A 21,939-nucleotide genomic window follows, 5' to 3' on the forward strand; every position below is an offset into this window, starting at 1 on the left:
TGATCTTCAACTGGAAAGGCTACTTTTTCCTCAGGAACCCAGTCTGTCTCCTGAACAACCCATGGCCTTAAAGGTATTAGCATAACATCAGTGAGTAAACTTGCACAGGGATTTAAATACGTGTACTGTGTGTCTACATCATCTAATTGTTTTTTTCTGTACTTTGTCTCAAGGAGACTGCAAAAAAGCTGCTAATTGTCTCAGTCTGCATCTGGAGCAAGGCACAGTTGACAGGTGAGCCAGTGTCTACCAGACCACTCAGGGCTTCTCCAGAAGCTCAGGGCTTCTCCAGGCATGAGCGACAAGGGCAGTGTGGACGTCACTCACAGCTCACACTCGGCTCCTGTAAGATACACTCTGTGTCCTTAAACCACAAACCAAACGACTTACAACATTGTATAGTGCAGAAAATGACACTTCCAAGTGTATTTATTGAGAAATAGTAACGATGTACATAATTTTACAAGCTTTTAATTTTAATTTACATTTTTCTTAAATTAGGTAGGCCCTAATAAACTATAATCTGCTAATACATGACAGAGACCCTTGGCTTTACATCTCCAAATGCTGCTACTGCTGGGATTTTGGCTAATGTCACTTCAGCTCCTCTTCAGAGATACTAAATACCATATTCATTTACAGCATATGCCTGGTGTCAATCCTATAAAGCAGAGATGACTTTTGAACTGAAACCCTGGATCTGGATACAACTTCACTGCTAAAACCTAGTCATCCTATTGTGGGTCAAGTCTATATTCTCCACAAACTCTGCAGTTCCAAAGGGATGTAAGATTTCATCTGCCCCAAGAGGAAGAGTACTTATAGAGTACTTATAGAATAATTATTGAGGACTTTGATTTGGCCTCATCTCCCTTGTCAATGCTTACACTGGAATACACCCTGCATCTGTTTCAGATGCAAACACTGCTGCTCACACTGGATTCGAATGGGAACAGATCTGGGAGCTAGCTGCTACCTCTATCTTTGTGCACAATCTCCACAGGCATCTAAAAATAAGCGTAATTTTTAGGTTTTATCTGCCCTCTTTCACTGAATTGCACAGTTATGTCTGAGGTACTATACCATGACTGCGATCACACAATATTTGTATTTTGCAAGCTGACCACTCAAATGCCTGATGAAGGTTCTATACTGAGAACTGCTAGAATATCAGCAAAAGGCATTTTATTCTATATTTCATTTGCCTAAAATACTTGCAAATGGGACCTTGTGCTCAATCTTGGTTGTTGAGGAGAGGCTGAAGGGAAGGTTGTTTCTGATTAAAATGCTTCTGAATTAAAATGCACTCAATGTCAAAGTGACCAACCTTCAGCTTCATCTTCTTAGACCCATCTGGAACAGTCTGGCATGACTGCCTCTGCCTTGGTTATTTCCTCCTCTATATTGTTCATGCAGGAAAATATATCAGACTAATTTCTCTCTACAAGGCAGGCATGTACTACACAATTTTATTTAAAGATATATAGCAATTTTTGCTTAGCAAGAGAGTATTCATGCTCTGAAATTTTCTTTTAGAGTTTTAATATTGTGAAGCCTTTTGAGCTACATCCTTGAGTTTTCTTTGGATACATGTTTGTGTGGATTACTTGTTTTAACAATTAACTTTCACTATGGTAGCACACAGAACCATGCCATGCTCTGTAAAACTTCCCTCCTTTTGCCTCCTCTCTAGAAGTCCATATATTAATTGAGCCATATCTGCCACAGAAAGCTAAGCACAACTCCAATGAAGGCACTGCAAACCTTTAATAAGAACCAACGGCTGTTGCTGGGCTACTTTTTGTTCTTACATCTGATTAGGAAAAGAACACTGAAAAGATGAACAAATAACTTGAGAAATAATATTACTTCATGCATTTAAATAACACCATGACATGTCAAAAAAAAAAAGAAAAAAAAGAAAAGAAGAGAAAAAAGCTAGTTAACCATACAAATTTTTTATCATGTCTTTTACATTGAGATTTTTATGCAATGCTGGAACTTGAGAAGGTTTCAAAGTTCTTTCCAATTCCACTAGAAACTCCTTTTTTCCCCACCTGAAAAACTACAAAAAAAGCTGTACTACAGGTTTTTATGACACGTATTTCCAGGTACTGAAAATATAAGGAAGGTATGCATAATTTTTTTTTTTGTTTTGGACACAGAAATCTATCACCCAAATATCTACCTAGTCTACAGTGATTTCATATGTAGTGAGTCTCATGTGGTGGCTTTAAACTGCCCAGTGATAAAAAATTACTGTTGTGTGGTGACTCGTATATCCAATTCCAACACAGCAAAGAAATCTATTTTTTTGAATTTATAGAGGAGTTTCACCTCGGACTTGTAGAGGCTCCAGGCTTTCACCTACCAAGCAACTTTATTAAAACCTCAACAAAGTTTAAATGAGCAAAGTTACTACCTGGTAACTATGGCAGATGATGGCTTTAGAGCACAAAGAGGGAAGATTTTCACCTCAGTACTGTGCTTGTGCAGACATCCTGGATTTGCCTTTAGCATCTTCTCTTGCAAACACCTCTTCACACAGTCAGTGCACATGCAGCCCCAGGTGTCTCCACATACAGTGTTAAAAACTGAAAAAATAGTTTCCATCTTCTGCCATGAGAGACGAAGCACTTGCTGTTGTTTCAGAGTGCTCAAGGTGCACATGGAATATTAAGGGCCCTGTGTGCAATGTGGATTTTGCTCATTTTCCATAGCTGAAAAGTAGCATGTTCAAAACTTGCAAGATGGATTGTTGTATGGACCGTAACTTTTAACAGAAAATATGGAAGTTAAGGTGATACATTTCTCAAAGCTTCTTCATGAAAATCGCTTCCTTATCCTCTCCTCAGATGCCTGACATGCTACGGAAATTTCTGATTCAAAAACATTTAGGGTTGTCCCTGTGTAATTTTGCTGAGCAATCAAAAATAGATGTGAAAAGTCATGCTGACCCAAAACAAAACACATGAAAAAGTGGAACAGAATGGAAAAGCTACCAAAATGCTGTTTTCTTTACCAAAGTGGACTGTTCTCCTGAAACGGACAATGTCATCAAGCCAGCAATTTCAGCAGCTTGTTTTGATCCTGAATACGCTAAATGTAGCATCATTTCCAAATCTGACTGATGAGAGCTTCTTTAGTAATTTTTCATTCCCAATGAACTTGTGTTTTACTCCCCATCTGGGATTAACTCCAAGTTTTCACTTTCTAGTAATGCCACCTGAACACCTTGTCTGCTGGGTGTACTGTTATACACAGCAGATGTACATATGTTGTATGGCTTTCAGTGGACATGGTAATGAATGAATATGGCTCTTAGTTCTCTTGCTGGAGAATCAAGAAATGATGTTGAAGATGTTAAACACTGTTTCTTCTTTTACCTTTCCAGGTAGCGGTCCCCAGTATCAACCTCCCAGTACATTCTTAACCTTTCTCAAAAAATTAGTGGAATTATTCAGAATCCAAATAAAAACACAAACTTTCCTTTATTATTTTTTCTCACTGCAACAAATACTTAAATTCTTTGGTGCAGCCCTGCTCTTTGATTTCTTTGAATTTCAAATTTGGTCATGTCAAAAATTATCACAAAGGTTTTTTTGTTTATCTACATAGTTTTTAACCAAAATTACATTATAACACACAAACACAGTCTTCTCTTTAAGGCACAACACATCATATGCACATTCTGTTTGCCAAACTTATAAAAGAGACAATATTATATAGCCCTTTCCCTCCCCTGCCCGCCCCCCGCAAAAAAAAAATGAAAGAAAAATTGCATCCACTTCCAAAATCAGCTGCTAATAAAGTCACAGTAAATTATTTTCATCAATAATTTACACAAATTACAGGTCTAGACAGGATTGTCATTATACAGTCTGAGTGCATTCCAATTCAGATTTTTTGGGTTAGGTAGGCTAAAGTCTGGTTCAAACCTCAGTGCTGAGAATATATCCCATTTTGAGGAATGTTGTTGAACACCACCTTGTTGGCTGGAAAATGCGCTTTGGTGCTTTGCCAGTTTGAGTCCTTTGTTCACTCCTGTCAGGGCTCACTTGGTGTGTACCAGCAACCTCCACAGTTTTAATTCATTTAAAAACGTTGCATATATAAGACCATAGAGCTTTCTTACGTAGCACTAATGTTTTAACTTCATTCAGCAATCTGAATTCTTCAATTTGGAATTTTTAATTCCAAGTATTTCTTCCCTTCTTAAGACAATTCATATGTGTAAAGCCAGAGGCATTGAATCACACATAAAAATTCAGTGTACTTGAAATATATATATATATTTATATATATATAAAAGGATCACCAGCTTTAGAACACAGTTACAAATACTCTAGTTCCAGTGCTTGATGGAGAGCCAAGAGGTCCGAATGACTGGATATCCTCCAGAAAGGCATGTTGTGCTGTGTTTGTTAGAGGAGGGAAAAGGTCAGGAAAGGTGAACACGGTGACGCGGGGCGGCATACGACACACCACGAGAGTTAGAGATTACCAGCACCTAATTTACGCCACTGTGCTTCTGGATTGATTTTTGTTATTCAAGTACTGACAAAAATCAGGCCAAAACAGATCTGAGCTTAGTAGCTCAACTGAAGTTAAAATAGTTAGATGACAGCCTTTCTTAAGAGTTTCTTTGGAAAATGCCAGTTACTTATTAAGAGCTACTTGCTTATTGTTAGCATGCAAGCCCATACAAAGGAGCATTAATAGGAAATACTTTGATGCTCCCCTTATTTGACTGCAAAATACTGAATCATCATTTAAAGAACTGTAGGACTTCCATGAAAAGATGCTTCTCACTCAACACATCAAGACAGAGCTAATTACACTTTTCTCCATCCAGGCAGAAAAAGAAATCTCTTTGGATAAGAAAATAACACATTTCTAGTTTAAAAAAAGATAATTTGTGCTGCAGAAAACATCAGCATCTGTGAGAGATGCAGGTATATGAACTATTCCCCTTCAATAATTCATTAAAATGGAAAAAAAAAACAAACACCCCATACTTCCATGTCGTGCTTAGATCTATTTGAAATGTGCTATATTCATCCATATCTCTGAATTCTACATCTATCCATGCAATATAGCCAATGTTAAGGTAAAAGCATGCCCAACCAGAAAGCACACAATCCAACCACCACTGTTTAGCAAAAATTATAAAGGACCCATCACCAGTACTGCACCTATATTAAGGAACCATTTGGAATGAGCATTTTGGTTATTTCCATTTTGTTTCCACTCCAACTACAATACTAAGAGAGTGCTTTATTTTGCTCTTCCTAGCACAGCAAGATTTACATAACTGGTCCTGTACAGACATTGTGAGGCAATATTTTCAATTTCTGCACACTTCCAGGGGTTATACTGGGAAGCATGGCACAAATTACTCATTTGATCTGTTTCTGAACATTAAAAACTTCTCTCCTGAAATTAGACTTGAATTATCATGATAATGAGGAAAATAGGAAACAGTTCTTTTTTGGAAACATAGATTTGGTGCACAATCTCTGCATTGTGTTCTTTTTCCTTTAGCAGATATGTCTTTCTTGAAGCATTTTTTTCCCCATATTTCCTCCAGTAAACTATGGATCTTTGTCTTAGCAAAAAATATTGCACAGTTCTTAGATGTTTTCCACATTATCTATAACACCTCTATTGAAACATCCCCAATTTCAGCATTTTAAGAAAAAGACCACCCAATCATTGTATCATAACTCTTTCTAGCTCTTCTGCTTATCTTTTAATTTGCTTGAAGTTTGTCAGACATTTTTGCTGCATTTTTTTTCCATCTGTTTTAAAAATAATTTTCTGGGGTTTTTTTGTTATTTTTTTTTTCAGAGTGAAGTGAATCAAATGCTAGAATCCAAATGGTTCATTTTAATCTAAGTGTTGATCTCATTATGCTCTCATTGGCTTGCATCTGTGGACTGAAATTATTTGTCATTTTGTGCAGCAGTGACAGAAATGCAAACAGGAAGGCTTGCATTAGTAGCTATGTATCACACCAACATTTCAGAAGACAGGTTACCTTTTTTGCTGCCTGTTCTTCTTCTACACCATCCCCAATTACAACATATACTACTTTTCTGCCAAACCTTTGCATTATTCGTTCAAAGCAACTTTCTTTTCCTGGAAGATAAATGAGATAAGAGTTCAGAGTGAAGTTACCTGATTAGCTGCATGTTCCTCATCTCGGCCATCTCCAATCACAACATAAGTTATGTTAGTGCCAAATCTGGACACTATACGCTCAAAACAGCTCTCTTTGCCTGAAAAACAATGCACTATTAATTCAACCTATCACGTGAGTTATGGTGAAGCCTTAGAGAGGAATTTTACAGTGGTAAGACATTGCTACTATTGCTTTTATGATGTTTTGGGATTTAGAGCCCCATTTGGTAAGAAGCAATGGGCTCCCCCAGTAACACTAAAATGTTTCAGGCAAAACTTGATCTCTCAGGAAAGCCGCTAAGATAAGAAATTAGCAGCACTGCAAAAATGAATAGGTTAGTGAATGAATAATTGAATTTAAATATTTCCCTATGATTGCAGTAATATTCTTACAAGGAGAGTAGAAATTTTAATTCTAATGCATCTTCAAAAATGAGTGATGTAGTGATGAAAAGACTTAATTAAACAATGACTGAGATAGTAGTTTTGCCTGACACTGTTGAATATGCACCACTTTTTTCCCTTGTGAAAATAATTTAGGAAACATATTGCAGTGCCTTTGTCAGTGAAGCGACACATTCCATGCTATAAAGGTTGTTGTAGGCATAGAAATGAAGCATTCCTGAATTGATGATTGGTAAAATCTGCAAAACTATCAGTCATTGCATCTGCATCTGCTGCATCACATTTCACTGGCATGACAGCTTCTCTTGGTTTACAGTTTTGGATGCAATTTCCAGAAACCATACATTCCCAAACTGTAAGGCACAAAAGGCACAGGGTTGTGAACAGAATGGGGCAGTGCCCTTTTGTTACCCAGCAACACAGGTTCTGATAATAACAGCTGTCATTCCCATCACTGACATACAATGCCTCAGGAAAAGGTTTGTGAAGCTGTGGCCTGGCTTGCATAGAGCTGAGGGTCAGAGCAGAGGCTAATTTAACACAATTTCTGCTCAGATTTGAATTCACAAAAAACTTTTCTTCATTCTTTTCTGCAAGTTTTTTGCTATCTGCACCATACTGAAGAGTTTCTGAGGCTTTTAATCAGCATCTCTATTTGGAATACGTCCGTTACTGGGGAAAAAAATAAAAAATTGGTAATGCTGTGCAGTCAGAATGGATGAAAGAATAATTTTCTTACCTATTTTGGTTGCACTGTATATATTTTCAATGGGAAAAGCTCCTCCTAAACTGTATAGTAGAACTTTTGCAAGTGCTGGGATAAGCTGGGTTGTTGTTACCAACACGTTTACACAATTACTCCTAAAATGAGAGAAATAGTTTAAGTTTAAATAGTTTTAAAACAGTACCCAAATGTTGATGAGGTGAACCAGATGTGGAGAACACATTAAGGATCCCTCAACCTTTACTTTCACTCCCACAGTACAGCTGCTCAGCACCGTCACTTACAGAAAATGTACATAAAACCCCATGTGAAATCCTTAAAAAATATACAGGACTGATTTGTAGAAAATATTCCACAATGGCTTATGAAAACCAGGTCCTTGAAGATGGGTCTAGTAAAATATAGACATTTAAGACAACCAACAATCTCCAAAACAAAGTATTTGAATGCTTTGAAAACATAATTTTCACACTGGCAATTAACTGTCAGTAGCTACCAGCAAAATAAAAGTTAAGAGAATGCAAAAACATAATTTGTTACTCTTTTATCTATTTTTTATCTACTCTTTTATCTACACATTTCTCTTTGGAATGGAATCGCTTTCCTCATATTTCAAGAGTAAGAGTATCTCTGAAGAGAGGGAGAGATTAGAATGATCATGTTAACAAGCTAGCATTGAATGGTGAGGATGAAAACTTGAATGGAGAAGCTGTGCAGGCCAGAGAACTCAGAGCTGAGCTACTTTAGCACTCATAGGCTGGAACATGAGCATGACCATGATGTGGACATGGAGTTGAAAGTAAATACTTGTCAGTTTTCCCTCTGGCATTTTCACAAATTCCAAGCAAGGCTGCTATTTTCACCTTTATGTATCTCAATTTCCTGTTAGTAACGTATCAGTAATGTTTAGTTGACTCACAAGTAGCTTCTGAAGGTTTATAGTTGAAGTATTCTTTGAAGACATGACAAAAGACTATTATTTAACAATCCTGAGTGGAGGGTAACAGTTTTCCAGACTCATACACCAATGCTCAACCAGCCTTCATAACCAAAAATCTCTCTGAAGACTAACAATTCAGAAAGAAATGCAGAGGTAAACAAAACAGCTTGCACAAATTTGTTATTTTGTTTCTCCTGAAGTGTTTTACACATTGTTAAATAAACAATTAAGAGATAAGCATATTACAAAACTTATGTTGAAAATAAGTGCCATTTTGTGCCATTCCAAGTTTGTTCTTTCCACTTGACACTGAGACTCTTCCCAGACATGTTCAGAAAACAAGATGACTTAATGTTGTTTTTTTGTGGTTTAGAAACAAATTTTAGGTTTTTTTAGGATTTCTGGAAAGATACATATTGCATGGCTTCCAAAGTAACAGCAGGCTTCACAGTTTTATTGTTTCAGAGGAACAATACATTTTATGTCTCAGTATTGGGAATTCAGACTTTTAACTCAGTTAAAAGAGATTCTTCCTCTTCTGAGAACTCAAGACTTATACCAAGATATGCTGGTTTGCTTGGAAGGACAGAAGAAAAATGCCCTTATGTTCTGGTACCTATACAGTATTTAGTATACACATTGTGAATAGGCACAAACATTGAAGGACAGAACAGAGAGCTGTGGAGTTCAGAGAATGCTGTTCACAAGGTAATAAATTAAAAGCTCAGAATTCTACAATACCCTTTCCATGTACACACATTTGAGAAGACATTTCATACTATCTTTAGTAAATGCTGGAATGAGGATAAACGAAACCACTTTCCAATTTTCCTGTGTCCTATTCAAAAGTCATAGGTAGACCTGTCCTGTTCTTTAAAAGTGCTAATTTATTGTAATCTAAAATGTAAAAAAATATCCATTACATGTCTAGAAACTCTTTTTTACAGCAGACTCAGATACATACCTTGTGCTGATAATCGATAATGATTTAAGTGCATTTGTTAGCCAGGAGTCTGTCAGAGCTTCAATCTCTGCTCTTAATTGCAACCATGCATCTCTTTTAGCGGGACCCAGGAGTCCTTATATGTAAGAGAAGTGAGAAAAATAGAATTAAATTCTGTATCAGATAGAGTTTATGGTCATTGTTTCTATTTTAAATTTCACTACAGCTTGAAAAAAATATCAAAGAGAAAATCTGTTATCTTCAACAATCAGGAAATCCCAGGTTTTATTTGTTCTTCACTGTATCAAGGAATGTCAGATAGTATTTCAGATAATAGTAATAATTTGAATTTCTTTATTATCAGGCTGTATTTCAAAATATTCCTTTCAGAAACACGTATTTTTTAAACCAGCTCCTCCCACATACATTATTCTCAAATTATCAGTGGCAGTGACAAGGAGATCCATGTGATCAGTGGCAGTGACAAGGGATCAGAGGTGAAGATGGTCACAAAAGAAGATAATGTAGAATAAACTGGCCTTTGCAGTACCTGCTTTTGCTTAAAACTGCCCTACTTATGACTCTGCATATAGTGTATATAACCTCAGGTTATACATACAGAAATGTATTTGCTTGCTGATGGCTTGCTCTTCATGTCCTGTCATAGTTGGTTCCTTTTACAGCATTTACAGCCTGAAATGGCTGCACATCTTATATTCTCATATCTTAGTTAGTCCTTACCAGTTAGTCCTCAAAATCTCTTTTTGGGTATAAATTATTAGACATTTAAAATACCCAGCCTATTGAATGCTGAGACATGAATTTGTTGGAATCAAGGTATTATAAATGTAGACTTGGTCATGGAAGAGAAGGGAAGGAAATAGGCTTCCTGACCTTTAGTATCCCTCTTCTCTTTCACACCCTATGCTGCCAACAAGTGACGATGACTGTCTTCAAAAACTCAAAATAACCTATACATATACATGGATTAATCTTGCCTTCTGATACTTTCTAGCAGCTCTTTAGAAATAAACAGATACATAATGAGCTAGGAAAATTATTAAAAAGGCTAAGATGTGGAGGACAAATGAATAAACCTTTCCATTAAGGATGGCTTATTTTTCAGATGCAGGATATATGGGAGACAATAAAAACCTTAATCCAGTGCACCATATATCTTCACTCTTTTTTGCAATGTTTTGCTCCTCTCAGTGTGTTTCCCTCTGCTATGCTCTTGGACATGTTCTCTTATAGTGTTAAAGGTTTTATGAAATGCAGCAACTTTAGAATCTTAGATGCATTAGGAGATATCAGAAAAAACAGTAAACTTTTAGTTAACCCTGTTCCAAGAATTATTAATACATAAAAGCTCTATTGACACCAATGAAGGGCAAAGTAGGGCAAGTGAAAGTCAGCCCTCTACTACCACCCTTTGGTCCTATTGCTTCATCCTGTGGTAAGGAAAGACTGAACTACTAAGAGAGAAAATAGGTGACTGTAGCAATTATTGTAGACTGCTAAGTATTCCCTGTCCTCACAGTCTATTGTTGAGGGTGTCAGTTGACACATTCCCCTCCTCAGAAGAAGGCTGGCTGTCTCTGAAAGTCACACAGGACTCTCCAGAACAGATTCTTTTGGCTCTTCTGCTTGATTGCCTACAATCTGCTGGTGCAGATATAAGGGAGTGCATGAATTAAAACTGTAACAGCAAAATTCTTGTCCCAGATGAGATTTAGACTTATTGGAGAAAAAACTGTAAGCTACAGAGTCAACAAAAGTGGCTACTGGCATGGGAGTAATAGAATTTTCTTGCATCCACTGGTGAAAACAGACTAGCAGGTACCCAGCAGAAAGTTCAGGTGACAGTGTTGTTACTGACCAGATCATGAAAATATATGATGGAAATGGCCATCCACAGAAAATTTGTGCTGTGAAATGATACAATATGTTTCCTGGAAAAACACAAGATCTGAGGGAGAATAAGTGGTTCAACAAATAAGTAAGGTAAGACTAGCTGGCTCTGAAGGAAGAGAACGGAATCTGTGGAAGCTAAATGGAAGCTTGCTCGGTTTTCCTCACTGCATTTCCCTTGCACAATGGCATGTGCTTTGCCATTACAGTCAGTAGCTTTCAACAGCCCATGGTTCAGTCACATCACTCTCCATTCCCCCTGTGGCTTCCCAGGCTCCTTCCCTGGGTGGCAGCTCATCACCGTGCAGCTTAGAGTGATCAGCATTCAAAGTCTCTGGCAATTGAACTCACCTCCGATGTTGTTCTTGTAAGTATTATACAACTCTTTTACTCTTCTGTAACGGAAAGCCAGCTTCCTCATCCAGTCAACCCCTCCTCTTACACCTGTTGGCAGACAAAGGTTTGCACTACTTGCAGCTGCATGGAAGCCATCAGTTGCAAAACTGTAGGTACTGCAAACACCCAAAATACAGTAAAAATAAATACAATGTATTCCTGTAAATGCTCAAATTATTTCATCTTAAAAAAAAGAAAAAAAGAAAAGAAATTGTGTATCTTACCTTAGGTCTTGTCCATTATCATCAGACGAAACATCATCTATATGAACTTGATCACATTCCTGTTAGAAAGAAGAAAAATGACCCAAATGACAAATTTATCTCACAAGAGAGGGCAATCACCATTCCTGGAAGTGTCCAAAAGGCATGTGGATGTGGCATTTGGGGATGCGGTTCATTGGCGAGCACGACGGGCTGGGCTAATGGTTGGACTGGGTGATGTTAGAGGTATTTTCCAACCCAAATGACTCTGTGCTCACCACAGCCTTAATACAGACGAAAAAGTGACAGGTGCAGACCACTGACTGCACCAGAAGATGGCAGCCTGTGCACACCCACAGTTTCCTACTGCCATTAACATCTTAAAAAAAAGTGTAATCTTCAACTCCTACATAGTCTAAATCACTAGTTAAAATAGACCTTTAGAAAAGTAATATGCAATTTTGGTGTGATTTTGGGGAGTAAAATGATTTTAACTGTAAAGCCACAAAAACTGCAAATCTCATTCACAGTCTCCCTAGTATACCAATACTTGAAAATCCTATAAACCTTTTTTTCTCACTCAGTAAAAGCAATTGACGGTGAACCTTAACAAAACTTATGTTAACATAACTTATGTTAAGACACCCATCAGGTTCTTCTATTAATTCATGTGAGTGCCTTTGGCTGGAAAATCACATATAATCAGGAATCCTACAGAACATGATTATTTCCTGGCTTTGGAAGGGATGGAAGCAACTCGAGGGAGCTGAGGCACACTGGAAAAATTAATTCCCCTCCAGGATGATTTTATAATTGGGCAGCTATCAAATATCCTTATCTGCACAGTGGTTACAGCACAAAGATAAGAAATTGTGGTGAACACAAAAGTAAATATCTAAATCAAGGCATCATGCATCATATAATTGTTTTCTGTAGTTACTTGAACTAACATCTTAACCCAAAGACACATCTGAAATTCAGTGTCCATTTAAGACAGCACTTAATTCAAGCTCTCTGTGACGTGCAGGGGTATGTTGCTCTAAGTTTCCAATCTTTGTCTCACAACAGTGGTAAATTGCACAGATAAAGGATAAATCTGAACAGAGGAGCAATTTCCAAATGTGTAAGTCACAAGTTTCTAGAGTGTGAATTTAGGGAATTATCATTTCATCTTTCTCCTTTGTTTGCTTTGCAGTGAACAAAAACTTAAGAGACTTTTACTTGCATGAACCAAGTTGTTAAAAAAAAGGGTAATTTTGTATAAAACAAATACATTTCATTTAATATTCAAATACATGATTTCATTGCATCACACAAGCAATCATAATTTAAAATATCAGGTCAAAGCAAAAAAGAAAAGAGTTGCCAAGCTCTGCTCATGTGGCTTAATCCAGTAAGACAGGATAATAGAGCTGTGTTCAAGGAACAGGAATGAAGCATTCTTCCTCTCACTGGAGAAATAATTTTTTTTTAGTTCTATTTGAGGAGATTATCTCTAGCTGTAGAGTATTTTAAAGAAGCTACTTTTGGATCTAAATAGCAGGTGAAGAGAGAAAGTAAAGGGAATGTAGCAGCTGAAATAAAAGATTAGTTTCTTTATTCATCATTTACATGCCAGAAAAAGATACAACTATGCTTCACCCAGTGAAGCAGGAACTCAAAAATCAGACAAAAAGCCCTACTGGGGAAAATCCTGACTCTCTATTTTGCAATACCTGGACAATATCTAGCTTCCTAATCATCTTCACAGATTTCCCTGGAACAGGTGGAAGTGTTAAATTAAAAAATTTGAAAACCATTCCTGTGGATATGAAGATGTACTCATTAAATGAAGGGCATACAAAAGCCTTGATGGATATGGAATGTCTGCTGCTGTTTGGGTTTTGTTAAGCCTTTCAGCTTCATTGTTCCAGCCTTGAAAACTCTAAGTTACTGTTCTGCTGATACTTTCATTATTAAGTTAAATATGAGCGGGCGGCAAAGGCTCAGCCGTTTAATTTTTTCTGTCACACAGTTCATTCACTGTGATTCTGTGATTGACTCCAGAAACAGGATGAGGGGACCATGCAGTTTTCTGATTACTCACCCCCTTGTCCCTGCAAGAAGGTTGTTAACTAAACAGGAGATCAAACCCCAACAGCACTCTCCAATTTCCTCCTTTTCCCCTTTCTCTTCTCCTCTGGATCTATGGCTCCTCTCCTCTCTACATGCTGGCAATACATTTTCTGACCAACAAACAAGCTCAGGTGCCCATCACCCCTTGTCTTCTTTTACTTTGTTGTCTTGTTTACTCATCTACTTCAACTAAGACATTTACCTTTTACGAACTCACTTACATGGTGTGGAAAAACTTGCCATAAACAAAGCAGGGAGTTTGAGCAGATTTGACATAGTTCTCCACTTTTCTCAAAAGAAACAGGAAACTGCTGGCACAACACTGCATCTGAGTTTGCTTGTAAATGATGCCAAACAGTTATAGGAAAGAAGGAAAGAAAGCAAGCTCTCTGTCAATTTAAATATTAAGGTAAAGTACTTTTCACATCAGCTACAGTACTGGTTAAGCTCAAGTCACAGTGGCTGTCAGTGCAATGCCAAAACTAAGAAACATAAAAATACACTTTGTATTAGAGCAAACACAGGAAAGGAATCAAGGTATAATATCTAGCTTTTGCTTGAAGCAATGCTAATTTAAATTATATCTAAGTGCAGTCAATTCTTTGCAGCAATTTTTAGAGCCTGAAAATTTGAGAGTAAAGAATCAACACATCATCCATAACACTTATCATCCTGGACTGGACAGTAATTTCATTATTCAGTAAAAACACTGACTTACCACGCTGAACACAAAACTATTATTAATGAATATGAATGCATATTCAGCACTATGCTTTCTTAGGCTATACAGAAAACCCCTTTTAATACATATGACTCAGTCTCAGTTAAAACTAGTTTTACCTGCCTACAAACTTCTGAGACTTAGCTAAATCCTTTTTTAAATTTATCATTTCTATTTCTAATGAGAAAAAAAGGGAAAAAATCTCTTTAAATATGGTAGAATAATGATAAAAATGGAAATATAACTCACTTTGTTTGAAATGAATACTCTTTTTTTTTTCTTCATTGACCTGAGAGTGGAGTGGAATAATGGAGTTGGAAGATTCATGTCTGAATTACTATTTGCAATTTCCATAAATTTTTCTTGGTGTGCATAATAGGCCTTACCAACATTTCTAAATACTGTCTTAATACTGAGTTATGAAAAAAGCCTCGATTTTATTCCTCACCTGGTTGAAAAAAGAATGCCTCAGTTTGGCAATTATTATAAACCTGAGTCCCATCTCTAAGCATTGTTTAGGCACGTGAAACTTCTGGAACACCAGACTCCTATTTTCATGGCAAAACACCAACTGCCCTCCCAAGCAATACTTCTCAAGCTAACTAAAATTTATACCCTGAGAATGCAATAGCTGGAGAACAGCCTAGCCTGAAATAAAAGTGCAGCTTGGCTGATTAGAACATGGGTTACTGGGTCAGCAGGGAACGTCTCAGCAGATCGGAATTTCTGCATCAGCAGTCCTTGCAGTGAGACAGATTTGCATAGAGGAAGGAAAACTTTATTTTTGTATGTGATAACTTCAACAACTTGGTTATTATTCCTAGAACCCACTATGTGATGTTTGTAACCAAGAAAGACAGGGGAAAAAAAGGAAGTTTAGAGGATGTAGCGACTGGAGTACATATAACAGGAGTACTGGTTCAGGAGTACTTAACAGCTGTCTTGTCCAGAGCCACGAGGTTTACTGTGGGCTGAAGATGAAAGCAAGTCAGAAGGTACAGGACCTGTGGGATCACCACCAAAAAAGTGACATGATGAGCAGATAAGCAATCTACCTGCCTAGAGAATAAAGGCCTGTCTCACTCCCTCCAGTGAGAACTGAAGGTCTGCTGTCTTGATGGCCATGCTCATCAGCAGCCCAGCACTCATTTCTGCTCCTCTGGGGGAGGACAGAAAGAGGAGGACAGAGGAAGAGAGATGGGGAGAGGAGGGGAGGTCCCAAGTCAGACTCTGGGAATTCTCAGAATTCATTATACATTCATCATGCAGATGCAGTGTAATATTCAGTAATGGCCATGTTTCTCTGCAAACAGATTTAAACAGACAGGTTTATTCATCAGCACGTTAAAGGATGTCTCTACATACCTGGGCACTTTATCCTACTTGCTAAGAACATAGAAAATTGCTGGTCTTTTCACACATACCGAAATGTATGCATGTAACTCATTTCAGCACATGAACTTTGGAATTTTGGTAATTTTGTCCAAGAGTTTTGAGACTAAGATGAATTCTGGGCCATAAAATACTAAATTTCTTGTAGAAATTCTGGCTATTAAACACATATATAAATTGCTTTTAATCAAATCAAACTGATTGATTTATGAGACTCTCTAAGACTGCTCCCAAGTAGTATTTTTTGATTTATATAAAACTGGGAACTGTTCAAGCTCTGGAATGAGCTGGCATGTCAGTTTTTGGACAGTGTATTAAAACCATCCTATGAAGATTAACCAAAATATAATGATCCACCTATGACAGCTGAACTTGTGGTCTAGAGACAAAATAAGTAATGAAAGGAATGAAGTTTTGTGGCCATAAACAAGAATAAAGAGTCATGGAAAGAGGGCAAAGCTCCATTTTGCTGAACTCTTCCATCTGAACTCAGCACAACATTGAAGAGCAGATTCTACAGAATGTCTTAAATTTTATTCATGCCACATAAAATCTGAATATGCAGGGGGCAAAGGTCTGCTAAAAAAAATAAATTAAGAAATGCTTTGAAAAATTTATTTGGAATCTCTCCCTGGTACAGGACACCAGGAGACATTCACTGAATTTACTTGCATTGTCAAGAGATGCCTCACTAGGACTGCAATAAAGCAAACACTGGGAAAGGCATGTCCAGGGCTTTACCTTCTTAAGTTTCTGCTGCTGCAAGGACGAAGTGCAGTTCAGATGTGGGGTTAAGTAGATTCCAGTTTCTTGACTTAAAAAGAGCTAAGAATAAATGAGTTCTGCAAGGGATGACTAAGACAACCACAGACTGGTATCTTCTGCTTTTCTTACTGATGAAAGAACTACTTCATGAAGGAACAAAAGACAAAATCAACATCCCAGTGGATAGAAAAAATTTCACTTATCTTTATTTTGTCTCTTCACTCACCAGAGACCTTTCTCTGGGATTCTAAACAAAACCTCAAAGTCCTCCAGCTCCCATTCATGGCAAGCATCTGTCCATGGAGGGAAGTTTTGTATCTACTCTGAGTAAGAAAACAACCAGCAGAAGGTCTGAAAAGCCCCTAGGTTAATTTCAAAACTGTTTTTCTACCCCATGTCTTGACACACACCGTTGTAGGCTGTCACTGTCCATGTTAACAGATTCGGACTCTAAGAGTGAAATAAAAAGCCTGTGAAGCCCAGCTGACAAGCCTGGTTCCCAGACCACTGTCCCTGTGAGAGTCCATCCATTCTGACAGGTGAGCTGCCCACAGAGGGCACTTCCTAGGAAGAGGTCTCTCTCTTTTCTGACCAATTGCCAAATTATATTCCCTGGGTATATTGTGACAGCACATTGGCTGCCTGGTTACCTTGGGAAGAGACATCACTGATCAGGACACCTATCACAGTCCCAGCTCTCTGGTGTTGCATTCCTTGAGGTAAATGAAGAATATTCTACATTTGAATGAGTAATAGGGGCCTGTAGCCAAAAGGCTGCTCAGGTATATCAAGAGAAGAACAGCCCCTTCTGGTCAGATGAGGGCACCCACTGAAAGCAAATGAATATAGAGAACTTCAAGGGAAGAATACAAGGCATGTATGTTACCACCCTGGAGATGACAGCACACAGCTTTACACACATGGAAACCAAAAAAGATGTCTACAGGACAAAGAAAGGAATGAGTAGTTTACAGATTCTCTCTCTCACTGAGTTTCACAGAAGGACTCTGGTGCTGCTGGAAGTCAATGCCACCTGGCTAACCTCTCTCTGCTTAGAGTATGACAAACCCAAAGACCACACAGGCAGAAATGTCACACAAAATAAACACTAATGCACAACAAAGCCACTAAGTTAAAAATCAGGAATACCAGTGCTAGCATTCCTTTGACTCTTACCTCTAAATCATTAAAAAATAAATGTGTGTCAGCAAGATTAAAAATCATTTCTTCCATTCGCAGTCCAAGGGTCACTGCCATGGGTGGATCCTTAAAAAAACAAAAAACAAGGTTAGCCAATTACATATCTCTAACTTATATTAGAATTACTTTAAAAATTGAGGTAAAAAAAGTGTTTGTAAACAAAAATCAACACTGTAGGGAATTTCTCTGAAATCCAGTATTAAGCTATTTTAATATAATTCTATAAGAAGACACTGCTGAACCTCTGTTTGTGAAAAAATTCTGAGAGCTGTGGATGTTGAAAATTTTTTTTTTTTTTAAAGCTGAGCAATTTGCAACCTGGCTGAACTGACAAGAAGAAACCCAGTGGCTATAAACATATACATGAATATAAACATAAACAATTATAAAGACTGAAAATAGGGACAGCGCTTTTCATAAAAGATGTATGCAGGAACATACACTCCTGTGGAAAGCATGTATAAGTTTGTTGTTTGCTACAGATCATCCCTTCATTGCTGATGAAACACAGGAATCCTGTCCCTGGATAAGATAAATTCAAAATGTTGCATTTGTTTGTGGGTTGTCTTTCACACTATCAAATTGCTCTGCCTCAGCAAGACCCCACAAACCTAGCAATCTGCAATAACACTGTCTGAGATCATTAAGCTAAGGCAAGATAATTAATTTAACTTTTCTAGGTCTGCTAGGAGACAGGTAAAGCAGATTTGTGTTTCCTTACATTTGGTTTAGAGTAACGGTCTCTTGATGCTTTGCCTTCCCACCAAAAAGCATGAAAAAAAATTTAAAAATTGATAATTTAAATTCTGATTGACAAGAACAAGTTTTCAGAAATCCTTTTTTAAATACCTTGAGATTTAAAGTCTAAATATTTACCAGCATGTAGCAACAAAATTTCACAAAACCTCAAATGACCATTTGTTTGCATTAGGATGAAAGGCTTCCCAACCAGGATCAGACACTCACTACTCCAGGGCTTTGCAATGACAGAATAAAAGATGGTTTTTGCATTCAAGCACTTAATAACTAATGGTAAAATCTGAAACACTGACCTACTTTGACTCTTGCTCATGAAAAAGTCATACTTGAAGGGGAGAACGTTATTCAAGAAGTTGTAATGATCCAAAGTTAAACCCAATTCTCTGGCAGTGAAAGGAAATATTTTTATGCTGACCCTTGAACTGGCCTAGACTACCTTTCAGATTCAAAAAACAAATGCAGTGCCCATGAACAGGATTTTATCCATTCTGTCCTCTGTAGTGTGTTCACTGGATTTGAAAGTCACAGGGCTGGAGGCAGCACCAAGTGCAAAGGTCAGATTTCCAAGAGGATGATTAAGGAACATCACTGACAAATTAGAAAAACTCACGTTAGGCACCGAGAACATGAATCACCAAAATACCCTGGACTCATGAGATTCCTAATCAAGCCATAACGCTTTTATCAAAACGTCATCACATATAAACACGTGTTTGTATCTTTCATTTGTGTTTCTTTTCTGTGTATTGTAAACTATAAACCTCTTCTCCCTAGATACAGTATAACAGAGAGTATTTGCAATATGTGTTTTTACCTCAGTTCTATGAACACAAAGGCATGTGCATAATTTTATGCACAAGTGGTAACTCATTATTATTTAAATAAGTTATTTGCTGGAGTACTTCCAAAACTGGAATCTCAGACTTAATTCTCAGCCTCTCTTTTACCCCTTTCTAGGCAGAAGCAGACTTGAACACAGAAATTTCCTATAATGTTTCTGTTATAATTCAATTTGTTTTTACAGAAACTACCAACTATGCATGAAAATTTCCTGCCTTACTTAGTATAGTTGAAAGATGTAAATGTGACAAAGCTCTTACGATTTTCTTATTAATAGTAGTTTTGTAACCAATTATGCCTATTACTATTAAAATTGTATTTCCTACATTCCTGTTTTGACAAAGGCATGAGAAGGCTATTGCTAGGCACAGTACACAAAATAAAATAAAGCAAAGCAAAGGGAATTAATTTCAGTGTAGCATAAAATCACTATGGGATCTCCCTGTAACAACTTCTGCTAGGGAGAATTGCTGGAATTGAATTCTCAAGATATGAACAATTCTTCCCTTAACAAATTGGTCAAAACTTTGCACTGCAACTGTTTAACAAGAATTAAATATCATGTTCCATCCAGCTCTTGCCAAGTTCTTTCCTTCACATACAAAAATAGACAAGAAAGCAGATTTGTAAGGGTCGTGTCTTGTGGTTTTCTAGTGTTTGCACAATATGGAGGAACATGACAATCACCATTTTACTGTCTTGGAAAGCCTTGTTTCTAGCCTGAAACAGAAGTTACAGACTGATTCAAGTGGCACAAAGGACTGGGTATTGAAAAGAAAAGAAACTTACACTTGATACAGATCTTAGCACAGCAAATTGAAAAACTTAGTAAGAGGCAGACTGAACTTCTGGCAAAATTGTATTTTGCGCTACTCTGCACAAGCACACACAACAGAGGGAAAAATGATTAAAAAAATATCTGGAAGTTTTCCCCAGATAATTCACAGAACAAAGAACAACTCTTTGGCCTGCAGAGGTATGATGTTAGCCAGATATCATTAGTATGCAGAAGAATCAAGACCAGCTACAACACTTCTGTACACCTAAATACAAATTACTTAAGTTATGTTAGGATGAAGGCACTAAACTGGAGCCAGACTGTCTGTCTGTGGACTTCTGTACCAGACTGGTCCATCCATTGGAATGCCTTCTGGGAGACTAGATAAAAATATCCTGGGAGGACCAATACTTAAATGTTTTGATCAAGAGGAGAGTAACTGGAATAAAGCCCGAAAAGCTGAGTGTCCATTAGTGGAAGAAATCTATTTAATACTGTCTTGGAATGTCAGGTTTCAGCACATGTTCAAAATAATTTCATTTCTTGGGAAAAAAACGGCAAACTCCAAACTGACTTTAATAAAACCTTGCAAAACAAAGAGATAAATAGACTGACAGGTAGATTCATTGTGAAAGGAATTTGCATGCGTGAAGCCCTAAAAATAAGAGAGAAAACAAGCAAAGTTTTAAGAAGCGATTTTCAACAGGTGGCTGTCTTGAACAGATTTAAATCAAAACTGACTTGGGAAAAAGTGGAAATGCTCAAGTTGAGTACCAGTAATTTAGCTTAAAGAGACTTCTCTATATTTTGCAGGAGTCTCAGATTTAAGTTCAGCCCTCACTCTCACTTGACCCAGGAGAAATTCATATGGGTGGCAATGGAGGAAGAGAACACATCTCTTCTTAATAACCATAGCTGGTGGCTGATGAAGGAAAACTCACGTACTCCATAGGGAGTTTCTGTTCCACGCTCTCTAGAAGGCAGTAGGAAAATCAACTCAGAGGTCTCAGACAAGGAGGGAGTGAATGGAGAGGACAACTGGAGGTGATGAGAGATACACTATTAATACAGGTGGACAAGAGAATATTTATGAGTGAATTTGGGAATGTCATCATGGCTGTTAATGGTGACAAAGTTTTTCTATTTAATGACCAGACAAGCAGACAGTGAGCAGTAAAAAGCTTCTGAGCCATTTCCAGAGAAGAGCACAAGGTTAATGAGGCTTCCCTGACAATCTTCTGTCATTTGCAATGTTAAAAAAATGGCAAAATATGATCATCAAATGTGGATTTCTTTTAATATTTGCACATGGAAATCACATTCTCTGTCTTCCAAGCTCGCAAAGGAACTCTATTCTTTTTTTTTAAATGGTTGCGCTTTGAGTCACAGCATTTATCTGGGAATCCTTGCCCTCTGGATTGACCTGGGAGAAATGAATGAAATATAAGCGCTTGGAGCTAGACAAAAGTCCAGCTTAATCATCCTTCAAACAGAAAGTATAACTGGAATGCAATGGAACAAAGAATACACACTGTTCACAGGGACTAAGAGTGTACCTCATAAACTTTTAAGAGTTGATGACATCTCCTAACACATGTCCTGTCACATCAACAAATGCTCACTTAAGAGCTCAGCATTGTACAAAACCATATCTGTCAACTGGT

General features: G+C 37.5%; 1 protein-coding gene across 10 annotated transcripts in view; it reads right to left on the bottom strand.

Moving 5' to 3' along the window:
* Positions 1-399: 399 nt before the first annotated feature.
* The window catches only part of EYA4 (EYA transcriptional coactivator and phosphatase 4), a 145,106-nt gene continuing 123,566 nt past the window's right edge, over positions 400-21,939 (bottom strand). For 7 of the 10 annotated variants that reach the window (XM_019006197.1, XM_019006195.1, XM_019006193.1 and 4 more), the window contains 7 exons: positions 17,875-17,964; positions 11,727-11,785; positions 11,458-11,618; positions 9,217-9,331; positions 7,328-7,449; positions 6,041-6,141; positions 400-4,415 (listed from right to left, as the gene is read on the bottom strand). In XM_019006197.1, the coding sequence (XP_018861742.1) occupies positions 4,335-4,415; positions 6,041-6,141; positions 7,328-7,449; positions 9,217-9,331; positions 11,458-11,618; positions 11,727-11,785; positions 17,875-17,964 (729 nt within the window). In that variant the 3' untranslated portion in view covers positions 400-4,334. Of the gene's footprint in view, positions 4,416-6,040; positions 6,142-6,180; positions 6,282-7,327; positions 7,450-9,216; positions 9,332-11,457; positions 11,619-11,726; positions 11,786-17,874; positions 17,965-21,939 lie in introns of all 10 variants that reach the window. The other 3 variants (XM_019006198.1, XM_019006194.1, XM_019006192.1) reach the window with 1 other exon arrangement.

Source organism: Parus major, chromosome 3 (genome assembly GCF_001522545.3).
Source record: "Parus major isolate Abel chromosome 3, Parus_major1.1, whole genome shotgun sequence".
Classification (NCBI taxonomy): domain Eukaryota; kingdom Metazoa; phylum Chordata; class Aves; order Passeriformes; family Paridae; genus Parus; species Parus major.